This window comes from Perca fluviatilis, chromosome 14 (genome assembly GCF_010015445.1).
Source record: "Perca fluviatilis chromosome 14, GENO_Pfluv_1.0, whole genome shotgun sequence".
Classification (NCBI taxonomy): Eukaryota; Metazoa; Chordata; class Actinopteri; order Perciformes; family Percidae; genus Perca; species Perca fluviatilis.
Window position 1 is genome coordinate 6,037,182 of NC_053125.1, and position 21,596 is coordinate 6,058,777.

Sequence of the window (21,596 nt, forward strand, 5' to 3'; positions counted from 1 at the left end):
AGTTGGTATTTGTAATATAGTGTTTGTTGGGCATCCCCACCCACCTTGTGAACTGCTGATAGTTCAGAGAACACACACACACATACACTCAAGAAAGAGAACACACCCTGGCCCTATCGCTCACAGTTACTGATTTACACATTTTGCAACAGCAAGAAATGCAGCAATTCAGCATCCACACCAGCCCCCGCCCCGATCATCCTAGTCCTCTACTGTATATAAAGTCCTCTGCTCTGTCCCTCTGTCTTCCTCTTCTGCTAACTAGCAGTTAGCCATGGATACACTAAAGTTTATGATTCTGCTCTTATGGATGTGTGGAGGACAGGCACAGCACAGGTAAGTCAGCCCCCCCCCCACCACCCCCTCCCCCAAAATGTTATTATTGTCATCACTTTCTTATTAATGATTCATGATTTTGTCATACTGTCACGTCAAAAATCAGTTACAATCATATGAAAAACAAAGCACATGTCTAAAAGTATGACTAGAATCAAGTGTCAAGACGGTCAATGCTTAATTTTCTGTCAATTCACTAATTAATTACAATGCTAATTATTCAAATCTTTCTGCTTTTATTGCACTATTTATTTAGAAGTGTTTCTGGCGTTTGGACTCAGTATTTCTAAAGTCCTGGCTACGGCCCTGCGTTTCTCTAGGAGCGGTAACTGTCACCTCAGAGTGATTCACTTGAATTATTTCCAAAGCCCTGTGGAGATTTCAGACCCTAGTGTTGGGAAGTGTTGCTCTTCTGTGGTATTAGTGTGAATTAAATCCCAATCAATTAAAAGATAGTGCCATTAGGAATAGTGAGTTTATGGGGGATGTTGTTGTACTCAATTATGTTTTGATATCATACCATATTACACTTTTCGTCCACTGCTTACAAATGCAAATGTGACAGTGTCCCGTTTTACCAGTCCTACAGGGCTGCACGCACGGCTCACTATTATGCTTCATGTTTTGATAAATTGAACTTGTTCAAACTAGAGGGACATAGGCATCATGAGTCATTTGTACCCACCACGTTTTTTTAAAACCTCGAGCTCAATTTAGTTAAAAAAAATAAAGTTCATAACACATATAATTCTTGAGCGACAGATACCAACAAATCCACAAAAATCTCTATCTCCCACAGGGCAGACACAGCCGTTCTGTGGTGCAGAACTACAAATATTGTGCTGCACAATATGACTGAAGAGGCTGCACCGTTATTTCACGGGACGGTGCGTAGGCTCAGCCGCCTGCTCGCACTTCAACACCGCTCACTTGCGCTCTACCTTCGGATAAACTTTTTTTTCCTACACATTTCCTGGATTGTCAGATTCCGTTATGAAAAGTTTTGTTTCGGAGTTGAACTGAAACTTTTTGTATACATTTTTATTAATTTACATTAGTAAGCTACAGGACAGCGTCTTTCAAAACATGACCTGCGCGAAAGAGTACAAAAAAATGAATGCGTCATTGTACCCAGGCACTTTTGAAAATGCACTTCCGAATGCGTCTCTGTCCCCAGGACATTTCAAACCAAACTGACGCCTATGTAGAGGGAACTATCTCATATTGCTAATTGCAGCCTGCATGTTGCAAATTTGATGAAACTTGCTCTTGCTTTTGTTGACCGAGCCTTTACGTAGGATTATTGCATCGGCTTTGTTGAATACTCAATTCTGATTGGTCAATTACGGCAAACAGAATAATAGACTGCTGCTATGGACGCATCCCTGATCATAGACTGTGGAGGACAATTTTTCGATCAATAAAATCATTTTTGAATCAATATTTTGGCTCAAATTGTTGATTTATTTATTAAGTAGCTGTGTAAAAAGCAGGTTAATGTAGAGCAAGCGGGTCATTATTCCAAATTAAACTCTTCCAGGGTGATTCAAGACCCGTCCCCATTACCCTGTTGGTGGACACTAATGACCCATTTACTCTATATTATCTCTTACGTGTTGATGTATTCTTATATTTTTATGTGTCTTGAGTTCAACATTAATCTGAATCTGTTGCTGTATCTTTCCTGCTTTTACAGCCTGCAGAAAACATACAGAGATGGTAGGTTGGTTTTAATTATGCTATAAAATCATAAACTTTAATGTATATGTGAACATAAGTATAAGTTAGATGGCATCCTCCCACAGAGGTGAGACAGTAGCACAGCATGTGACTCCACCGCACTGTCCTTGGCATGGATGTGGACTTTAACTCTTTACAGCTCCTTATCTTCACTATCCTTAACTAACATACACTTTTACATTGCACAGATGTGTTAACACAGCCCAAACATACAAACTGCACATATAATACAGTTCAATTTTATTTATAGTGTCAAATGATAACAGAAGTTATCTTAGGACACTTTACATATAGAGTAGGTCTATCTATCTATCTATCTAGACCATACTATAATTTACAGAGACCCAACAATTTCCCAAGAGCAAGCATTTGGTGCAACAGCAGTGAGGAAAAAAATCTTTTTAATAGGCAGAAACCTCAGACAGACCCTGGCTCTTGGTGGGTGGCCATCTGCCGCTGCCGCTTGGAGAGAGATACAGAAATATGACTCACAATAATTATAGCAGTAGATATAATGAAATGACATGACACTATGAACAGTGGCAATTATAGTAACAGTAAAGATGATAGAACTATGATTAATAATAATAGTAGCAGCAGTGCTGGGCATAGCAGGGCATAGAGCAGGACCACGGCAGCAGCTGCAACCACAATCCAGGTGCCACCACAATCCAATAAAATCCGTAATCCAAGAAAGCATAAGGACTCTGTGGAATAAGCTAATTTAGTAATTGTAGCATTAATGGGACATCAATTTACACAGATGAAGAGAGAGAGGAGGAGAGCGGAGCTCAGTGTGTCATACAGTAGGAAGTCTAAAACTATAGCAGCATAGCTAAGAGCTGGTCCAAGGGCAACCTGAGTCAGCTCTAAGCCTTATCAAAGAGGAGAGTTTTAAACTTACTCTTAAATGTGGAGACGGTGTCTGCCTCCACAACCAAAACTGGGAACTGGTTCAAGAGAATAAGAGCTTGGCAGCTGAAGGCTCTGGCTCCCATTCAACTTTTATGTTTAACCTATTTGATCTCTACGTGTTTCTCCAGCAGCAGTGCTGACCTCTTGCGACTTTAACCAGGACAGTGAACCATTCTGCAAGTTCCTCCAGGATAGCACAGACAACGGTGACTGGACCCGACAGAAAGGTCCAACCCCGACATCTGGCACTGGCCCCAGTGGAGACTACCCTGATGGAAGTCAGTCCTGAATGCATGGTTTATTTTCATATATTATCATCAACAGCAATGATTGAGGTAGATTTAGAGTCCTAGGATGGAACCACTGAATTCTGATGATTATAAATACACCTCTTCTTTCTGTGTCAATCTGTCTGCAGAGGGCTTCTATATCTACCAGGAGTGTGACAATGTGTCTAATGGACAGAAAGTTCGTCTGCTGAGCCCTGCCCTCTCATCATCGGCCTCTCAGATCTGTGTCCAGTTTCGATACTACATGTACGGCTCGGACAGTGCAAATGTGTTTAGGGTTCTGGTTAGGAGGCCCAGCAGTGAGCAGGAGGTCTGGAAGAGGACAGGTATGCAGAGTCCATCCTGGCTAAAGGGATCTGTCACCGTGTCCAAACCCAGCAGTGAGAGCGTTACCGTGAGTGTTCGCAGGTCACTGTAGATGTTGTTTTAACCATCAGTAATAAAGGACTTATAGATGAGAAGCAATATGGCAAATGGGATCCCAGATTTGGTCATGAAGGGAAAAACAGATATTCTCCCAGTATTCACAGATAAAGACTTAAATATTGAAGAAAAAAACCTTACATACTATAAAGTCTACTGACAGGTGCATTGGAAGGCTGCAACTAACGATTATTTTCATTGTCGATTAATCTGTCAATTATTTTCTCAATTAATGAATTAGTTATTTGGTCTATAAAATGTCAGAAAATGGATGCATGTGCATGAGCAGTAATTGACAGAGTTAGACCCCCTCCACCCTCCTCCCCCTGGCCCTGATTGGTGCATCTGAACAGCTGTGGATTTTTGCAAATCTCACTATGGGCTGTAGGTGGTGCCATTAAATGACCTGCTTCATGTAGTTCTACTCAAACATAGGGTCAGTTTCAGCAAATATGACAGAAAGTTAGTTTTATAAGTCTTACGTACTGCACCTTTAAGAAGCTGGAATCAGAGAATTTTCACACCGATTAATCGATTATCAAAATAGTTGGCGATTATTTTAATAGTTAATCAATTAATCAATTAATCTTTGCTGCTCTAGTGCATTGCATTACAAATTGTTGACTGAAAAGGTACTAAAAGAATCTTGCACAGGGGAAAAAAACACTTTTTCAATTAACTTCTCTACAACTGCCATCAGGAATATCTTCCTCACAATTAAGTCTTCATCACTTGACAGACTTTCACGGATCTTTCTAATGCACTTCCAATGGAAGTGATGGGGGGCAAATCCCACAGTCTTCACAAAAATATATTCTTCAATCTTTCTGAAGCTGATATCATGCTTCAGCAAAGTTAGACAAATCAACTGGATTTTTCATAAAGCCTTTTCAGCATTAAATTCCCTCTTATACAGGACACCATTTGCACCATCCATTATTTTCATGAATCAGAACACCAATATTGCTTAAACGCTATAAAAACAAAGCTATGCCTCATGTCAGTAGCCAAGTTTTCATCTAAATTTAGGGCAAATTTGAAATGAATTTCCAAAAAGTTGGCAAAATAAAATGTGTTTCCTTCCCTTGCTATTATGTGAATATTAGGTAGTGTAAGATTTTAATCTAAAATGTGACCGATGACCGGTCTGGCTCTAAAAGGCCAGGCTAATCTGACTCCAATTCTATGGTCACTGAATAGTGTTCGTTTACTGGTAGATCAGAGGAAAAGACTCAGGATTCAAAATAAGACTCAGGATTCGTCCAGTTAAAGTTAATAAAAAGCTTTAGTGAATGATATTGCAAAATACAAAAGCGTATGCATACGGATCAGATTACTTCAAGACAAAACAGCCTATACAACCTAGCAAACAGACAGAGTTTCTCCCAGCATCTGATCCCGGCTAACCCAGAACCTTTACTTTTTATTCCCTCTCTCACCTTCATCCCATACCTGTCAAGTATCCCGTTTTGGCCGGGAAAGTCCCGTATTTTAGCCCTTCTTTCCCGCCGTCCTCCCGTATTAGTATTTTCCCGTAAATCTCCCGTATTTTAACCTGCGTTATTAAAAAATAATACCCCGGTTCGCGGATGTAAAAATACTGCTCATAGGCGATAACTGCCACCTGCAGTATCCTACTACAGGTACTGTAGATGGCAGTTGTCGCGAGTTTAGTGTGTGAGGTCAGATGATGAGTGACAACGCAGGGAAAAAAACAAAAAAAAAACAGAGACGGATGAGTGACGCTTCGACAGAGACGGTGCGCTGCCAAAACGTATGAAGGCTTTACTATGCATTCCCCATAGCAATGCAAGTTGAGAAAGGGTGTTTAGCATGGTACGAAAGATTGTTCCAGAGAATAGGATGATGTTAGACAACAGAACTGTTTGCGCTCTACTCTTGTGTAAACCACTCTGTAAACCACTCTGGCCCAGCCCACAAATACTCTCCTTCCAAAACAATCTTAAAGAATGCAAAGTCTGCAACAAATTTATACAATAACTCACTAAAAGAGTAAAGAAAAGTTATGTGAAATGAAAAGAAAAACTGTAAAAGAAAAGCAATATGAAATGAAAAGAATGTGTGGAATGAAAATAAAATGTAAAGACAAGCAATGTTATAAATTGTAAATGTTTTCAGCATTCTGCATCAAGTGGTGATTTTAGCTTTCTTGTACACCTGTCTTAAAATGTAAGGGATACTGGAGCTTGGTTGGGGTGGTGGGACTGCTTGCGGTGGGCGCCTGAAAATTTCCCTTATTTTCAAATCCAAAACTTGACAGGTATGCTTCATCCGTCTAACGATATGTATCACATTGTATAAACAAATGACCTCGACTTCTCATTCCCAGCTCATAAAGACAGACTGCTATTGTTAAATTTGAACCTCTGTGTTTTTTAATCTCCTTCAAGCTTACGGAGTTCTCCAAGAGTCAGGTCATTCCACTATACTTTGTGTCACATATCACGCGCTTACAAAACACTGACCTTGTTGCCTGTTCCCCCCTTGATCAGAGAAGACTTTTTCATTTCAGGCATTATCTCACCCTACTTTTGTAATGTCAAATCACTGTAGAACCAGATGGCCTCTCAAAACCCAGGGAAACGAGACAACAAGGTCAAAATCATGAACTTTACAATCCTGTTAGCTTACTCTCACAAATATATTCTAACAATCCCCCTTTATGCACCGCACACGCGGTGCATATCATAATAAGTGTAAAACAGTAAAAATTTTGGAAAAATTTAATCTCCCCCTTTTTACACAGCAAACGCTGTGTAACATAAAACTACCTAACTGCTAACCTAAACACAGTTTAAGGTGATCAACAATATTAGAAAAATTAATTATAATATTGGTAATAAAATAGCAGTGCGATGTGGTGCGTGTAGCCTATATGTAGAATTTAGCTGCTAATGTAAGCTGCAGAATACATTTCCGTCTATGACTATACTTGATGGTTACATTTTTTCTTTTATCTGTGGAGATCTCTTAAGCATAGTGAAACAGCAAAAACTTCAATATAAACATCTAATTCTATTAAAATTGTGAAATCAAACTTCAAATCTATGTCTTGCTTAAGGCTATACTGACTGCAAAACTACTAAAATTAGATTCAGGTTTTAGCTTTTCAGTTACATTAATTCAAATCAAAAAGCCCATTGGAGCCACGCGCAAAACTGAGAAACAAAGTAGGATCAGGAAAAGAGGATAGAAAAACAGTTGGAGGAGTACCGTGGTTTAGACTTAGCCTCCCCTGGTTGGTGCACAGACTGGTCCCAGTCTCTTGGCACACGCCCTCTTCATCAGTTGTTAGGCAGACTATGCTGATGGTCAGAAAGAACAATGCGCCACTGTTGTCCGTCACAGATTGAGGAGTAACTTACTTTCACGGTTAAACTGATATCAAACTGATATTAACTTTGTTGCTGCACTCTTGTTGCTTTCTGACCACCGTCATACAGTGCTGCTTTCTGCACGTACAACATTTATCCTTTTCTCATTTTTGCATGACTAAGCTATCCTGGTGCTTTTCCACTAAACACACTAAACTATTCAACAATTGGCCGCACTAGGGGAAAAAGAAGCAAGGTTAATCTAGCATAGCATTACATGGTGACCTCCCGACGTGCTGGATAGATCGGATCATCGGCTTCTTGGAGCTGTTCAGACTTTTTTGGCAGCCTCCACTACTCAGACTCTCGCCTCTCCAGGTCCAAACGGTACCGAAACGACTAACAGGTGAGAGAATTACCTATTGCTTGATATAGCTAAAAATTCTCATATTTGGCCCTCACACTACATTTTTTTGGACCTGGGTGAGTGTGTATCATCTGAGCATTTCAAATTTAGCAAGAAAACATGTCTGGTGACTGATATTGCAATACTGATACCTCTATTGACTGTGATCATGTTGGATAGGGTTTGTTATTGGGCACTGTGAGCATGTATGGTAAATCCTAGTTGTTGTGATCATACATTCTGGGTAAGATAAGTCACTGTGATCATGTGTGGTAGATCCTAGGTGTTGTGACCATACACTTTGAGTGAAATAAGTGAATTGTTTTGCCGTTGTGATCATATGGCTGGATCTATAATTACCGTGATCGTGTAGTTATACGTAATAGTTGTTTTGCCGTTGTGATCATATGGCTGGATCTATAATTACCGTGATCGTGTACCCACTGCGCAAAGACACGTCCAAACGACGTGTTGTCTACGTCGTTTTTGCACGTCAAATTTTTTCCGACGTCTACCGAACATCCATTATTGACGTCGAAAGGACCGCTGTATAAGGGCTAATTGCAGTCCAACTGTGGTCATTGTGGAAGTCTTTTCTACGTCAAATTCAAACTAATTTCAGACATCTTTTTTAATGCTTCTTAGCTCTGTGCATAACTGTAGTACCATTTCAGAAGGTGGCATACGGTTTCAGTTTATTTTCCTACAGCTTAAAAGCTTGCTTCCATGAAACCGTATATATCTATGCCATGAAACACGCTGAATCGCCCCAAACAGGCGCCAAATGCTTGGTGTGTTGCCTCGGCCAATCAGATTGGCCTTTAATGCTTGGGTCATGATAACGTGCTGCCTCAGCCAGAGTGGTGTTATTTATATGTTAATTATTTAAATTGCATTTCCAAATAAATAAATTTATTAATTAATTATTTAAAATAAAATAAACCAGTAGAGGGAAAACAGGAATATGTAAAATAACAAAATATAATGTACTCAATAAATAAATAATGTATAACAAATAATGTTTAATCACAAATCATCATATTCATATTCATTAATCATATTGTTGACAACAATGTTGATATTTGTCATAAATAAACAATATTACATTAATAAATGTCAATTTCCCACACATGTTTAAGATGTCCACATGACGTCCAAAAAAGTTACCTAGTCTGACGTTCAAATGTTGAACTGCATATTGACGTCCAAATGGGGTCATTGTTAGACGTTCAAATAGCAGACCTAGTTTGCACGTCGTGTAGACGTCAAGAATTGGTCTGGACCGACGGACGCAATTTAGACATGATCTGCACGTCCATCAGACGTCTAATGTTTAGTGGGTAGTTATACGTAATAGTTGTTTTGCCGTTGTGATTATATGGCTGGATCTATAATTGCCGTGATCGTGTAGTTATACGTAATAGTTGTTTTGCCGTTGTGATCATATGGCTGGATCTATAATTGCCGTGATCGTGTAGTTATACGTAATAGTTGTTTTGCCGTTGTGATTATATGGCTGGATCTATAATTGCCGTGATCGTGTAGTTATACGCAGAGGTTAAATTGGGCCGGAGCGCACCGGAGCGCAGCTCCGCCTCCTCAGGTCCACTAGCTATACACCCTGCCGGAGCTCAGCTCCGTCTCCTTCAGCATCAAACATTTTGCCGGGGCTTCAGCCCCAAATGTATTTTGAAGTGTTGACTGACAAATATGAAACTGGACGTCGCTTTGTGCCCATTCTCGCTGTAAAAAGCTGGGCAGCTTCAGGTTTATGGATGCGCTCTGCTGGCGACATGCTGCGGCAAATGTGTCGCGTTTGTGCTCAGTGCATTTCTGCTATAAGTTTCGGGTTTCCACCTCCGATGTAGAGCAGCGTACAGCCACTTCCCTAAACGTCTCAAACGGCGCTCTATGTCTGTCAGACGGTCTGAGATCTACCGTATCAGCAGACCAATCACGTAATGCGCAGCAGACTACGGTGCAGGTACATTATTTTCTGAAATATAGTGACTTTATTCTTGTAGGCTAATAGCCTATTATAACTTTATTTTTCACAAAATATCACGACTCCTCCAAATCTCAGAGAGCACAGGTGGGATGAGTTATATTTTGTCAACTCAAGTTTTGGACATGAGCAGAAATCTTGTTCAAACATCTGAAATATTACAGTCCAGGGATTTATTAAATGAATAATGTATCACTGAGGTGAAAAATTGTCATATGCACATTTACAGAGGTTACTTCCCCAACAAAAGATGCAAAAGAGGGAAGAATAAATTAGGCCTAAGCTACATGTGTGCTGACTCAGATATAATTAGAAAAGTCGATCTAAAGGAGAATAAATAGATGAATGCAATACAGAATGCCTGACAGCCTTACTGCAATATTTTCCATTATGTTTTTATTTTTGGATTGTAATGTTTCCCTTTACATAAAGATATTTAAGGCATATTTATTCAGAAAAAGGTAGAAGTAGATGCATACAAATTCACCAAAATGCAGGAAATATAGTGTTTAATGCTAAAAAAAATTCTGGGGGAGGACCCCCAGACCACCACATCATAAGTCAGCACACAAATCTGTAAGCAAAACCTTGGCCAGGCCAGTTATGATTAGACCAAATGTTGGTGCCATCTAACAAACTGGAAGCTAAAATGAACATACACTGGCTATTAACAAGCTGGGCAAGCCAATCACTGTTAAAAAGGCTATAATAGTGGTTTCTGATTCTCTTAAATCAACATAATTTTCTTGTTTAAAAATATGTTTACATATTTGCCAACCAATATTTTCAAACATGTTCAATTTCATACATTTTCCAAGGGTGAAATCCGTTGCCTGCCTGTTAACATTAGCCTATAAAAGGTAAGAAATCATAATAAAGTAAGTGAATTGTAAAGTATTTCTCTTTGTTTGAACTAATCAACCCTACCTTACACATTAATACTGGAAAAAGAGCCCCTTTGGTGTAAAAACACATTAAGTAATTTTACGGCGCGATTTTGAATGACGACCATTCCCGGTAAATAAGGGCTCCCCCTCCCTACAAAAGCCAATTTAACCACTGGTTATACGTAATAGTTGTTTTGCCGTTGTGATCATATGGCTGGATCTATAATTACCGTGATCGTGTAGTTATACGTAATAGCTGTTTCAGGAACCGTGATCGAGCTTCCTGATCCAATTGATACAGTCTTCTTTTGTATTTTTATTGTGACTGCTGTTATCGCTGTTGTGCCTGGTGTTTGAGACATTGTGCGAGAGCATTCAGTTTCCTTTTTTTCCTCTGAAAAGTGCATGAACACATTTGTGAACACGCAGTTAGGACTCAGATTGACTTGTACGAGTAAAATGGTAAAATTAATTATAAACGGAGCTCTGGGCACTCCTGTCCCTAAACCCAGGTGTTAACGCCTTTTCTGGTGGCAGTGTGTTGGTTTGTAGTTGTTTGCTGTGCTTTGTGTAACATCTGGCGCTGGTTGTTGGTTTTGCTTGTTCTTGTGTGTCATTTATATAGTCTGTTTTGCTTGTATGGTATCTGATTGTTTTACATGTGCTGTTTGCGTGGGTTACGGTGCTTTGTTTGTCTTGGTTTGTTTTTTGTGTATTTGACGTTTTTGGTTGGGGTTAACTGTGCTTATTAATTAAATAACATATAAGGAGCTCATACCTGTCAAGTATCCCGTTTTGGCCGAGAAAGTCCCGTATTTTAGCCCTTCTTTCCCGCCGTCCTCCCGTATTAGTATTTTCCCGTAAATCTCCCGTATTTTAACCTGTGTTATTAAAAAATAATACCCTGGGTCCGAGCGGAGTAAAAAAAAAAAAACATTCCCAATCTGAGCTCTGTCACTAGCCTCGCGATAACTGCCACCTGCAGTAGCCTACTACAGGTACTGTAGATGGCAGTTGTCGCGAGTTTAGTGTGTGAGGTCAGATGATGAGAGACGGATGATGGACGCTACGACAGAGACGGTGCGCTGCCAAAATGTATGAAGGCTTTACTATGCATTCCCCATAGCAATGCAAGTTGAGAAAGGGTGTTTAGCATGGTACGAAAGATTGTTCCAGAGAATAGGATGACGTTAGACAACAGAACTGTTTGCGCTCTACTCTTGTGTAAACCACTCTGTAAACCACTCTGGCCCAGCCCACAAATACTCTCCTTCCAAAACAATCTTAAAGAATGCAAAGTCTGCAACACATTTATACAATAACTCACTAAAAGAGTAAAGAAAAGTTATGTGAAATGAAAAGAAAAACTGTAAAAGAAAAGCAATATGAAATGAAAAGAATGTGTGGAATGAAAATAAAATGTAAAGACAAGCAATGTTATAAATTGTAAATGTTTTCAGCATTCTGCATCAAGTGGTGATTTTAGCTTTCTTGTACACCTGTCTTAAAATGTAAGGGATACTGGAGCTTGGTTGGGGTGGTGGGACTGCTTGCGGTGGGCGCCGGAAAACTTTCCCTTATTTTCAAATCCAAAACTTGACAGGTATGGGAGCTCGCTACCGAGGTTATATTTACTGATTGACGCGTTAATATAATAGTGTGTACTGTCTTGCTCTGCGGCCCGACTCTGACTGGATCAAATTTCACGCTGAGCTGCCGAACAGGGCGTGGCCTGTCTGTGTCTGTCCTGCTGTAGCACCTCTGCTCCTGCTCTCAGCACACACACACCCCCTTTCTTACGCTCGGCTCCTGTTGTGCTGTAATGATTTGCCTTCTACCCGTTTTTACCACTCTTTACTATACTACAATATCTCTGATATACTTCAGGGAACACACGTTTGTGGTAGACCTGACTTATTCAGTTTATTACTGATATACCTGTAATCTTATAATAATAACAATAGTAATTACAATAGACTTTATCTGTACTGCATTTTGCATTTAGAACTAATCTCAAAGTGCTACGGTTCATACTAGAATATACCTGTTTGGTATATTAAAGAGGGAGAAGAACAGAGTGGACTAGCTTTGACAGGTGGGGAGGAGCTGTCTGCTAGTGAGCGGCTGCAGCAGTAAGGAGGAACCTGCCGCAGGCCTTCTGTCTCTGAGCTGCTCAGCACACGAACATAACAGCTTTAACTGTAACACACACGATCATTTTTTTTTAATAACTTGAATTGGCAAAAATAAATTCAATTCAATTTTATTTATCAAATCATAAGTATCAAATCATAACAAAACTTATCTCAAGACACTTGAGATTGAGACATGTTGACCGCACTCATTTTAAATGAAGAAACTCCTGAGCAACAGGATGAGTTACTGCAAAAACTTAAAGCACTAAAAATACATATTCAGGCCCCACTAGTGAAGCCTCAGAAGCAACCTCTCTCTCAGCAGCAGGCTCCCCAATCAGCCCCCATTTTACGGGCCTCCAGCTCAATATGCTTATCAGACTCTTCAGGGTCAGTTGTGCGGGCGTGGTGGAGGAAGAGGTAGATCACGTGGTTGAAATCAAAGGCCAGGCCAGAACCCGGCGTTTGTGTTATAACGTGGCAAACACCGGGACACTTTTAGCAGGAACTGTTACAGTAACAGGCAGTTTGCACAAGGATTGGTGCAGCAGGGCGTTTATTACCCCCGGACAGGCAGGACCCAAGTTGCCAAAACCAACAGGCTCCACAATGGCCTCAACCCTAATGAGGCTGCCCAATAAACCCTGCGGCCCCACAAATAGGTCTTGGAGGTCCGAAGTTGACATATCAAATTCTTAGTGCTCCTGTAGATATGCTGGTTGGCTGCGGTGCCATGTGTCGCTGAATAGACTTACATATCAACAGTTACTCTTCACTCAGAATTCAAATTTCATATTCTAACAGTAGCTACTGTAGGTGCATCAAGATAAACACTTGTTGGTGCTAATCCTCCAGTCGGGTGCCATTCAAAAATCGAATTGCAGAAAAAGAGGGAGCACTGAGATGATGTCATTAAAAGAGCTCCAGTCAAACCTCAAGCATACCAAATCGATGTGAAAAACGTTATAGAAATATGACATTTACATTACATTACAGTCTCCTTATCGATCCACACAGATCTGATGTTTTCATCTGTGGTTTGCTTTCATCGATACACCACCAACTTTTCCATCTTAGCCGAGCGTAAACATTTTTCTAAGATATTTGACTTGTTTTTTTCCTTCAGTTCAACTTTGGTTTTTAAATGAACAAATTACACATAAAAACAGGTGGAATGGAAATGCACATAATGTCTGTGAAAGAAAAACTACAATGTTGAGCTACATGAGCTACAACTTACTTGCGGATAATAATAAATAATAATAATAATAATAATAATAATAATAATAATAATAATAATAATAATAATAATTAGCCATGAGAATTCATCTAATCCAACTAGACTGCAAAACTGAAATCAATCTACTGTATAACTCAAATGCAACATTTTGCATACAGTACAACTGCTGTATTCATATCTTCATGCAGGGTGATAATGTATGCTCTGTGTCTATAGATTGTGTTTGAGGCTCAGAGAGGCTTGACTTCTTCCTGTGACACCGCTCTGGACAACATCATCATCACTGAAGGAGCATGTCCCTGTAAGCTACACACACACACACACACACTTAGACACCACTGCACAAACACAAATTGCTGTATTAATGATTGTCCAAATGTTTTTTTCACAGCTTGTGTTTCTGACTGCGATTTTGACACTGACCTGTGTGGGTGGACGAGTCATACTGAGGATCCTGACTTATTTGGCTTTGAACAGTGGTCCGGGAATACGAACACTGAAGGCACTGGCCCTGATGATGACTTCTCCAAACCTGGATGTAAGTGGCTGTGTTGAATGACTTTGTGTTACAGAGTCTGGCAATGTATATAAAACAATCAAGGCAACAAAATGAGTTGAGAACATCAAATTCATATTTTCCTTCTGACCCTGTGTTCATGAATAGGTGTCACAAAAGCTTCAACAAAAACTTTTTTTTACTCTTACCTAAATGGTAATTGTTTATTTTGACCCCTTCCATATGTAGTTGGCTCCTACATGTTGATGGATTCTAGTGAGGCTGTCCCTGGAGCCAAGTCTCAGCTCATAAGTCCTGAAATAACTCCGGCGTCTGGATGTCTGGACCTCACCTTCCACTACTACCTGTACGGCACCAGCACCACTATGGAGCTCAGTGTCCACACCATCACTCCAGGTGAAAGACTGCATTTATCATAAAGATGACAACAAACAATGAACAACAATGAAACAAACAGACAGGAACACAGACAGCATGAAAATTATTAATTTTCACTTGAATTTGTTTTTCTGTCAACCAGGTGGAAGCCTTGGACCTGCTCTCTTCACTGTGAGGGGGAACCAGGGTCAGGGCTGGAAGCCTGCCGAGGCCCAGTACTTGGGAACTGCTGCCATTCAGGTAAATACTAGAACTTTGTGTGTCTCTGTACGTGTGTGTGTGTGTGTGTGTGTGTGTGTGTGTGTGTGTGTGTGTGTGTGTGTGTGTGTGTGTGTGTGTTTGTGCATAGGTTCACATTAACCTTCTCGTTGCATTCATATGTATTTCAGTTTGTGATTGTGGGTACCTTTGGAGAAACTCCTGAGACAGATATTGCCGTTGATGCTGTGTGTGTCACGCCTTGCAAAGGTGAGAAACTGACCTGAGGGAATTCAAGTCACTCTCTGCACCATAGGAAATATGTCTATGATGTGTCAATAGTTTCATGAGAAACTATTTGCTTTTCATTTATAGCTCAGCCAACAACTCCTCTACCACCAATAACAACTCCAACAACACCTAAACCAACAACTCCAGGACCAACTACACCTAAACCTACAACTCCAGGACCAACTACACCTAAACCAACAACTCCAGGACCAACTACACCTAAACCAACAACTCCAGGACCAACTACACCTAAACCTACAACTCCAGGACCAACTACACCTAAACCAACAACTCCAGGACCAACTACACCTAAACCAACAACTCCAGGACCAACTACACCTAAACCAACAACTCCAGGACCAACCACAGCCAAGCCACCAAGTATGACATGTCCTTATCAAAGTTTGGGTTTTGAGTTTTACACTAATACTTCATTTAATTCTCTTTCTTTCTTTCTTTCTTTCTTTCTTTCTTTCTTTCTTTCTTTCTTTCTTTCTTTCTTTCTTTCCTTCTTTCATACATCTGTTTTCCCATTTTTATTCAACCACCTTGTTTCCTCTGTGCTGTACAGAACCATGCCCTCCTGATGCAGATTATATAGAATGTGGCCCAGCTTGTATCCCCACCTGTATGGAACCCTCCACCAACTGTTCTGGCTCCTGTATCAGTGGCTGCTTCTGCAAACCAGGGTTTGTCTTCAAAGGACGGCACTGTGTGCCATTGGAGAAATGTGGCTGTCTGGACGGCCAGAATAACTATTATGAGGTCAGATATACCCATATGCATACATTCCTGTTAAGGCAAAATATATAATTGTAAGACATTACATGAGAAAAAGATTGTTCTATGTAGTTCTTGTGAGACACAATGCATCCTGCAGTTATTGGTGGTTTGTTCAATTGTGTTAATTAGCCTGGCGAGATCATATTTGGAGATGGCTGCTCAACGCTGTGTCGCTGTGCAGGGAACTACTCTTTGGAATGTGTTGATAACTCCTGTGACCCTACTGAAGAGTGCCGCGAGGTCAATGGTGTTTCAGGCTGCTATCCTAAAGGTAATGTCTGGTAGACGTCTAACTTCAGATCGACCATCTGAAATAATCGAATTTGGTCCCAAATGACCTGTTGTTACTATCTGCTGTATTCTAAAGACTTGTGTTTTGTTACAATTTTAATATTTAAATCACTGAAACATACTAGTAACATAACAACTGCTAAAGTACAGTTTCTCATATGTCAGGTACATCCACATGCGTAGCGTCTGGTGATCCCCACTACACCACTTTTGACAAACGCAACTACAACTTCATGGGCAACTGTAGCTACTTGATGTCTGGACCCTGCAATACAACAACTCTGCCATTCTTTGAGGTCCATGCCGACAATGAACATCGCTTTAACACACCCACCATCTCCTATGTGAAGGCCGTACATACATGTATATGCGCATGTTGAAGATCTCCATTCTCAAAGGTGGCACTGTGCAGGTAAGAAATGAGGGGAGGAACAAACACAGATTTTTAACAGATAGGATGGCAGCGTGACATATTTACAAGAGAAGCTGTCCTGACTCCTACCCTGAAAAACGCCCACATAGGTCGTTTGCAGCAACAATTACGACCTATATTTATGTTTATAGAGATGTCGGCCTCTAGTGGCCTAGTAGTTATTATGGGAGGCTCGGGAGCAAAGGAGGAAGTAATTTTCATTGTTATTTTAACATGTAAGATTGTATACATAGACAGTTTTTAATATTTCTATTTCCTTGATAATCACCCATTATGTTATTTGCACCTGCTTTCCCCACACAGGTAAATGGGACCAATGTAAACGTGCCAGTGTCTCCGGCCCCTGGTGTCTCTGTGTTCATGTCAGGAAAGTTCTACACTGTACACATGGACTTTGGTGTGACTGTTCGTTATGATGGAAACCACTTCATGGACATCAAAGTGATCAAAGAGTGAGTTAGGACTGAGCAGTTGCTGTGTCTTTACATTCTTACCCCGACCCACACACAGAATCCCATTTCCAATGGAAGTTTGGGAATATTGCTGACAATAAACTCAGATAATCAGTGAAAACACTAGTACTTGGTTGGAATAAGTCACAAACTCTTGGACATGGTGGAGGAGTAGAGAGATGTAGCTCTAACTGACTTGTTGCTCTCACTTCCACAAATCGCTAACATGTAGATCATTTCTTGTAATCTGCAGCTATGAGAACCAGCTGTGTGGCCTGTGTGGAGATTACGATGGAGATGCCAAAGATGACTTCCGTAAACCAGATGGATCGTTGACCGACAATGCCAATGACTTTGGACACAGCTGGAACACCGATTCAGAGTGAGTAGCATACAAACATAATTCCTACAAACAAGACATATATACAGACTGTTTTAAAAAGTATTCATTTTTTTGTTTATTTATTACATAATCTCTTTTTATTAATTTAATATTGAATATGTTGGGTCTCTATACTAAACAAACACTGTAGGTAAAGACCAGTTACCCCTTTATTATAATTACTAGGGATAAAAACTGACTAACCAACACACAGAGAGCTCCTCTAACAGAGTGTCTGTGCTGGCAGGTGTAATAAGAAACCCAACACCACCATCCCTGAGTGTGATGGAGAGCAAGAACTGTATGAGAGCTCTGGATACTGTGGCATCCTGCTGGACAAAAGGGTCCCTTCGCTGTGTGCCACCCCAGAGTCAACCCAAATGTAAGTCACCACACACACACACACACACACACACACACACACACACACACACACACACACACACACACACACACACACACACACACACACACACACACACACACACACACACACACACAAACAAATGTGAAGCAAAAGGGGTGTCAGTTCATCACATCCATGGTGAAAAGGCATTGCTTTCAGGATTTTATTATTCAATATCATATCACTCCAACAAACCTTATGTGTGTCTTCAGAATTACTTCAAGGACTGTGTCTTTGACCTGTGTGCGCTGGATGGAGCCAAGCCCGTTCTGTGTGAAGCCATAGAAGCCTACGTCAATGAATGCCAGGACCGCGGGGTGAACATCGGACCCTGGAGGAATAGCACCTTCTGCCGTGAGTGTTAACGGGAGAAATAACATGTGGATAGATATAGTAGGTATAAGTAGAATGATGTGGCTGTGTGGTGCTAATAGGAGCATTTCACAGCTGAGGCAAATCATCACAATTTTAATTTTCATATAGGCAACATTCATGGTGTTTTTGTACCTTATGTATTTTGGCATCATATTTTGGTTTGTTATTTGCTTATAACCTACACATTAAGCCTGCTGCCTATATTTCAAATCTTGATACTACACTTGATATAAAAACTGGCCCTGGTTTCAGCATATGCTTCTTTGCCCAGCACTATCACTGACTTCAGCCTCCCATGCTCCCCCCTAGCTCTGGACTGCGGCCCAAACAGCCACTATGAGCCCTGTGCAGACCCCTGTCAGGAGACGTGTACTGGGAAACCTCCCTCCTGCGGTGGGCCCTGCTCTGAAAGCTGTGTGTGTGATCCTGGCTACGTCCTGAGTGCCGGCAAGTGCGTCAGGAAGAGTTCTTGTGGCTGCACCTACAACGGCCAGTATTATGAGGTACGGTGAAGTTGGTTTGAAAGAAGACATTTCTACATTTTGAGGATATTACGGCCTTTGATATGAACTTCATCCTGCTAACACAATTACGTGTGTGTGTGTGTGTGTGTGTGTGTGTGTGTGTGTGTGTGTGTGTGTGTGTGTGTGTGCGTGTGTGTCAGCCTGGAGACGAGTTTTATCAGGCGGACTGTATGTTGAAGTGTAAGTGCAATGCTCCCTTCGTTACCTGTGCGGCCTCTGAATGTCCCCCAATGCACGAGTGTAAACACAAGGATGGAGAGCTGGGCTGCTATCCCACCAGTAAGTCTACACCCACCACACTACTACACAACGTAACTGAACTGGATATATGAATTATACGGTACTTGGCATCTCACTGTTACAGCTTAGCAGAAGATGAATGCAAATACATTGTGGGAGGTATCACTGGTAAGGCTTTAGACTACAGCATGTCATTATTTGTACTAACAGTGTGCCAGACTGCCTGTACAGTAACCATACATGCATGTACTGTAGGTACAACGGAACAAGGTGTGATGTCAGGGAATAAGCGCTTAAGCAGTGTTGGGGAGTAACGGAATACATGTAACGGCGTTACGTATTCAGAATACAAATTATGAGTAACTGTATTCCGTTACAGTTACAATTTAAATCGTTGGTATTTAGAATACAGTTACATTGTTGAAATCAATGGATTACATGACGATACTTCTCTGTTTCACGAGTTTATTCACTCTGACTAAATTAAGGCAACTCCATGCATTTTCCAGAAGCCCCAATATGAAATCGAAAAAAATAGCTATTTGCGTGATCAGTCACAATGGAGTCGGAACCAGGGCAGGAATAAGTTTCTATCTTGGAAATTGAAACAGCATTTCACATTAAAGAACGAACAGGGAGAATGAAATATAACTGTGCAGTGCAACCGGTGCTTGCCAGCAACCAACCTCCTTTCAGCGTCCAAATTACTCCACCTCCAACCTGAAGAAGCATCTTAAAGTAAGCTAATTTTTTTAATTAGCCAAGGGTAGTCGTCTGCTGTAGTTTTACTGGTCACCTTGCTATTTTAACATTGACGTGCGACTTTACATTCTCCTACGTGCTGATTTACTAGCTCCAGAGCCGTTTAAAGACTGACTAGCCCCGTTTGACATGCTAGCTAACGTTAGCTAAAATTAGCTCGTGGTAGCAAGACTGCGGTTAGATTTTTGTAGTATGCAGTTCGGGACTACCAATACAATAATCTATCTGCTTGTTCAGGTACACATTCAGCTAGTTGGAATAAAAAGAACACACCATTATATAGGCCTGTTTAGTAAGCTGGATGTGATAGCTGCATTCCTACACTTATAAAACGCAATTCAATGTGGAAGTAATCCTGAAGTAATCCAAGTATTCAGAATACGTTACTCAGATTGAGTAATGTAACGGAATATGTTACAAATTACATTTGTGGGCATGTATTCTGTATTCTGTAACGAAATACGTTTTGAAAGTATCCTTCCCAACACTGCGCTTAAGAATGTGGGAAACTAATACTGTTGATATATTTTAAGTACTAGGTACCTATTCTAATATTACTTGGTACAGTATGATGATAACAAGGCTCAAAGTTTGGAGGAAGATAAGCAACCTCAAGCAGCAACCTTCGGCTCTAAAAAAATGAAGCCAATGCGGAAGTGCCTTAAACCTGCAGTCTATCTAATTTCCAGCAGGGGGCACTGGCTGCAAAAAGAAGTCAAATTTGACAGAAGTCTATGAGAAAACGACCCTACTTCTCACTTGATTTATTAACTTAGTATAATCATTCCTAATGAGTTTATGGTCCCAATTGCTAGTTTCAAGTCTTCTTCAATACTGCATGATGTTCATTTTGTAAAGTATGGTCCCATATAGAGTAAAATAGACTCTAAAGCAGGGGATGATTTTTTTAATTTTTTGGGGGGGGAATTTTCAGCCTTTATTTTTAAAAGGGCAGTTGAAGACATGAAAGGGGAATGAGAAGGGGGAATGACATCCAGCAAAGGGCCGCAGGTCGGAGTCGAACCCGAGCCCGCTGCGTCGAGGAGTAAACCTCTGTGTATGGGCGCCCGCTCTACCAACTGATCTATTCAAGTGCGGGCAGGAGATGATTAAGGGGCCTGGCTAACGTTACCTTGTGATTGAGTGACAAGTCCCTCACTACCACGGTGTTGTGGCCTGCGGGTGTTGTCCGTGTTTTCGTCGTAGAACTTCACTTCTTCGCCTGACAATGTCTCGTTCAGCGTTCGGTTAATATTATACAGTCTATGGTTGTACTAAAAGACACTAAGGAGTCGGCATTTCATTCTGAATTACACCTGCACTTTGCTAATTAAGCTAGCTAGCGCGAGCGTTAGCTTTTCCTAGCTCTGTAAAGCTGAAACATGATACTCAGTTGTAACAACACGTTACTGGAAGGTGACATTTGGGTACGTCATTACAAACAAATATTGTTTTGTTATCAGAATAGAACTCCCAAATGCAAGTTATTCAATGTTAACAAAAACAAAAAAAGTTGCTAAATTGTGACTGGAGTAACTGCAGCCGTGTTGTAGCTACTCTGACGGTGTGTGTGTGTGTGTGTGTGTGTGTGTGTGTGACCCTCTCCCTCAGGCTCTCAGGACTGTGTGGTGTCTGGAGATCCTCACTACAACACGTTTGACAAAAAGTTCTACAGCTTCATGGGAACATGTACCTACACCCTGGCCAGAACCTGCAAGAACACCACAGGTAGGGGTCTTTTATTTCCATTGCACCTGAACACAATGTTTTCATGTCCCTGTCTAAAAATTGGTACAAAATTCTCAACCTGCCACAGCTCTTACACAAACAGTCTAATTGCGAGCACATTTAG

The 21,596-nt window shown here is 40.8% G+C and overlaps 1 protein-coding gene across 1 annotated transcript in view; it reads left to right on the forward strand.

Annotated features, from left to right (window-relative positions):
- The first annotated feature begins 250 nt into the window (after positions 1-250).
- zanl (zonadhesin, like) overlaps positions 251-21,596 on the forward strand; it is a 109,193-nt gene continuing 87,847 nt past the window's right edge. Inside the window, 22 exon segments of the mRNA XM_039823009.1 lie at positions 251-336; positions 2,033-2,055; positions 3,120-3,269; positions 3,410-3,675; positions 13,929-14,013; positions 14,104-14,250; positions 14,458-14,625; positions 14,750-14,847; positions 14,997-15,075; positions 15,181-15,477; positions 15,668-15,861; positions 16,009-16,150; positions 16,336-16,529; positions 16,532-16,582; positions 16,907-17,055; positions 17,309-17,437; positions 17,685-17,773; positions 17,776-17,819; positions 18,056-18,197; positions 18,528-18,721; positions 18,883-19,021; positions 21,356-21,472. Coding sequence (XP_039678943.1) covers positions 275-336; positions 2,033-2,055; positions 3,120-3,269; positions 3,410-3,675; positions 13,929-14,013; positions 14,104-14,250; positions 14,458-14,625; positions 14,750-14,847; positions 14,997-15,075; positions 15,181-15,477; positions 15,668-15,861; positions 16,009-16,150; positions 16,336-16,529; positions 16,532-16,582; positions 16,907-17,055; positions 17,309-17,437; positions 17,685-17,773; positions 17,776-17,819; positions 18,056-18,197; positions 18,528-18,721; positions 18,883-19,021; positions 21,356-21,472 — 2,959 coding nt within the window. The 5' untranslated portion in view covers positions 251-274.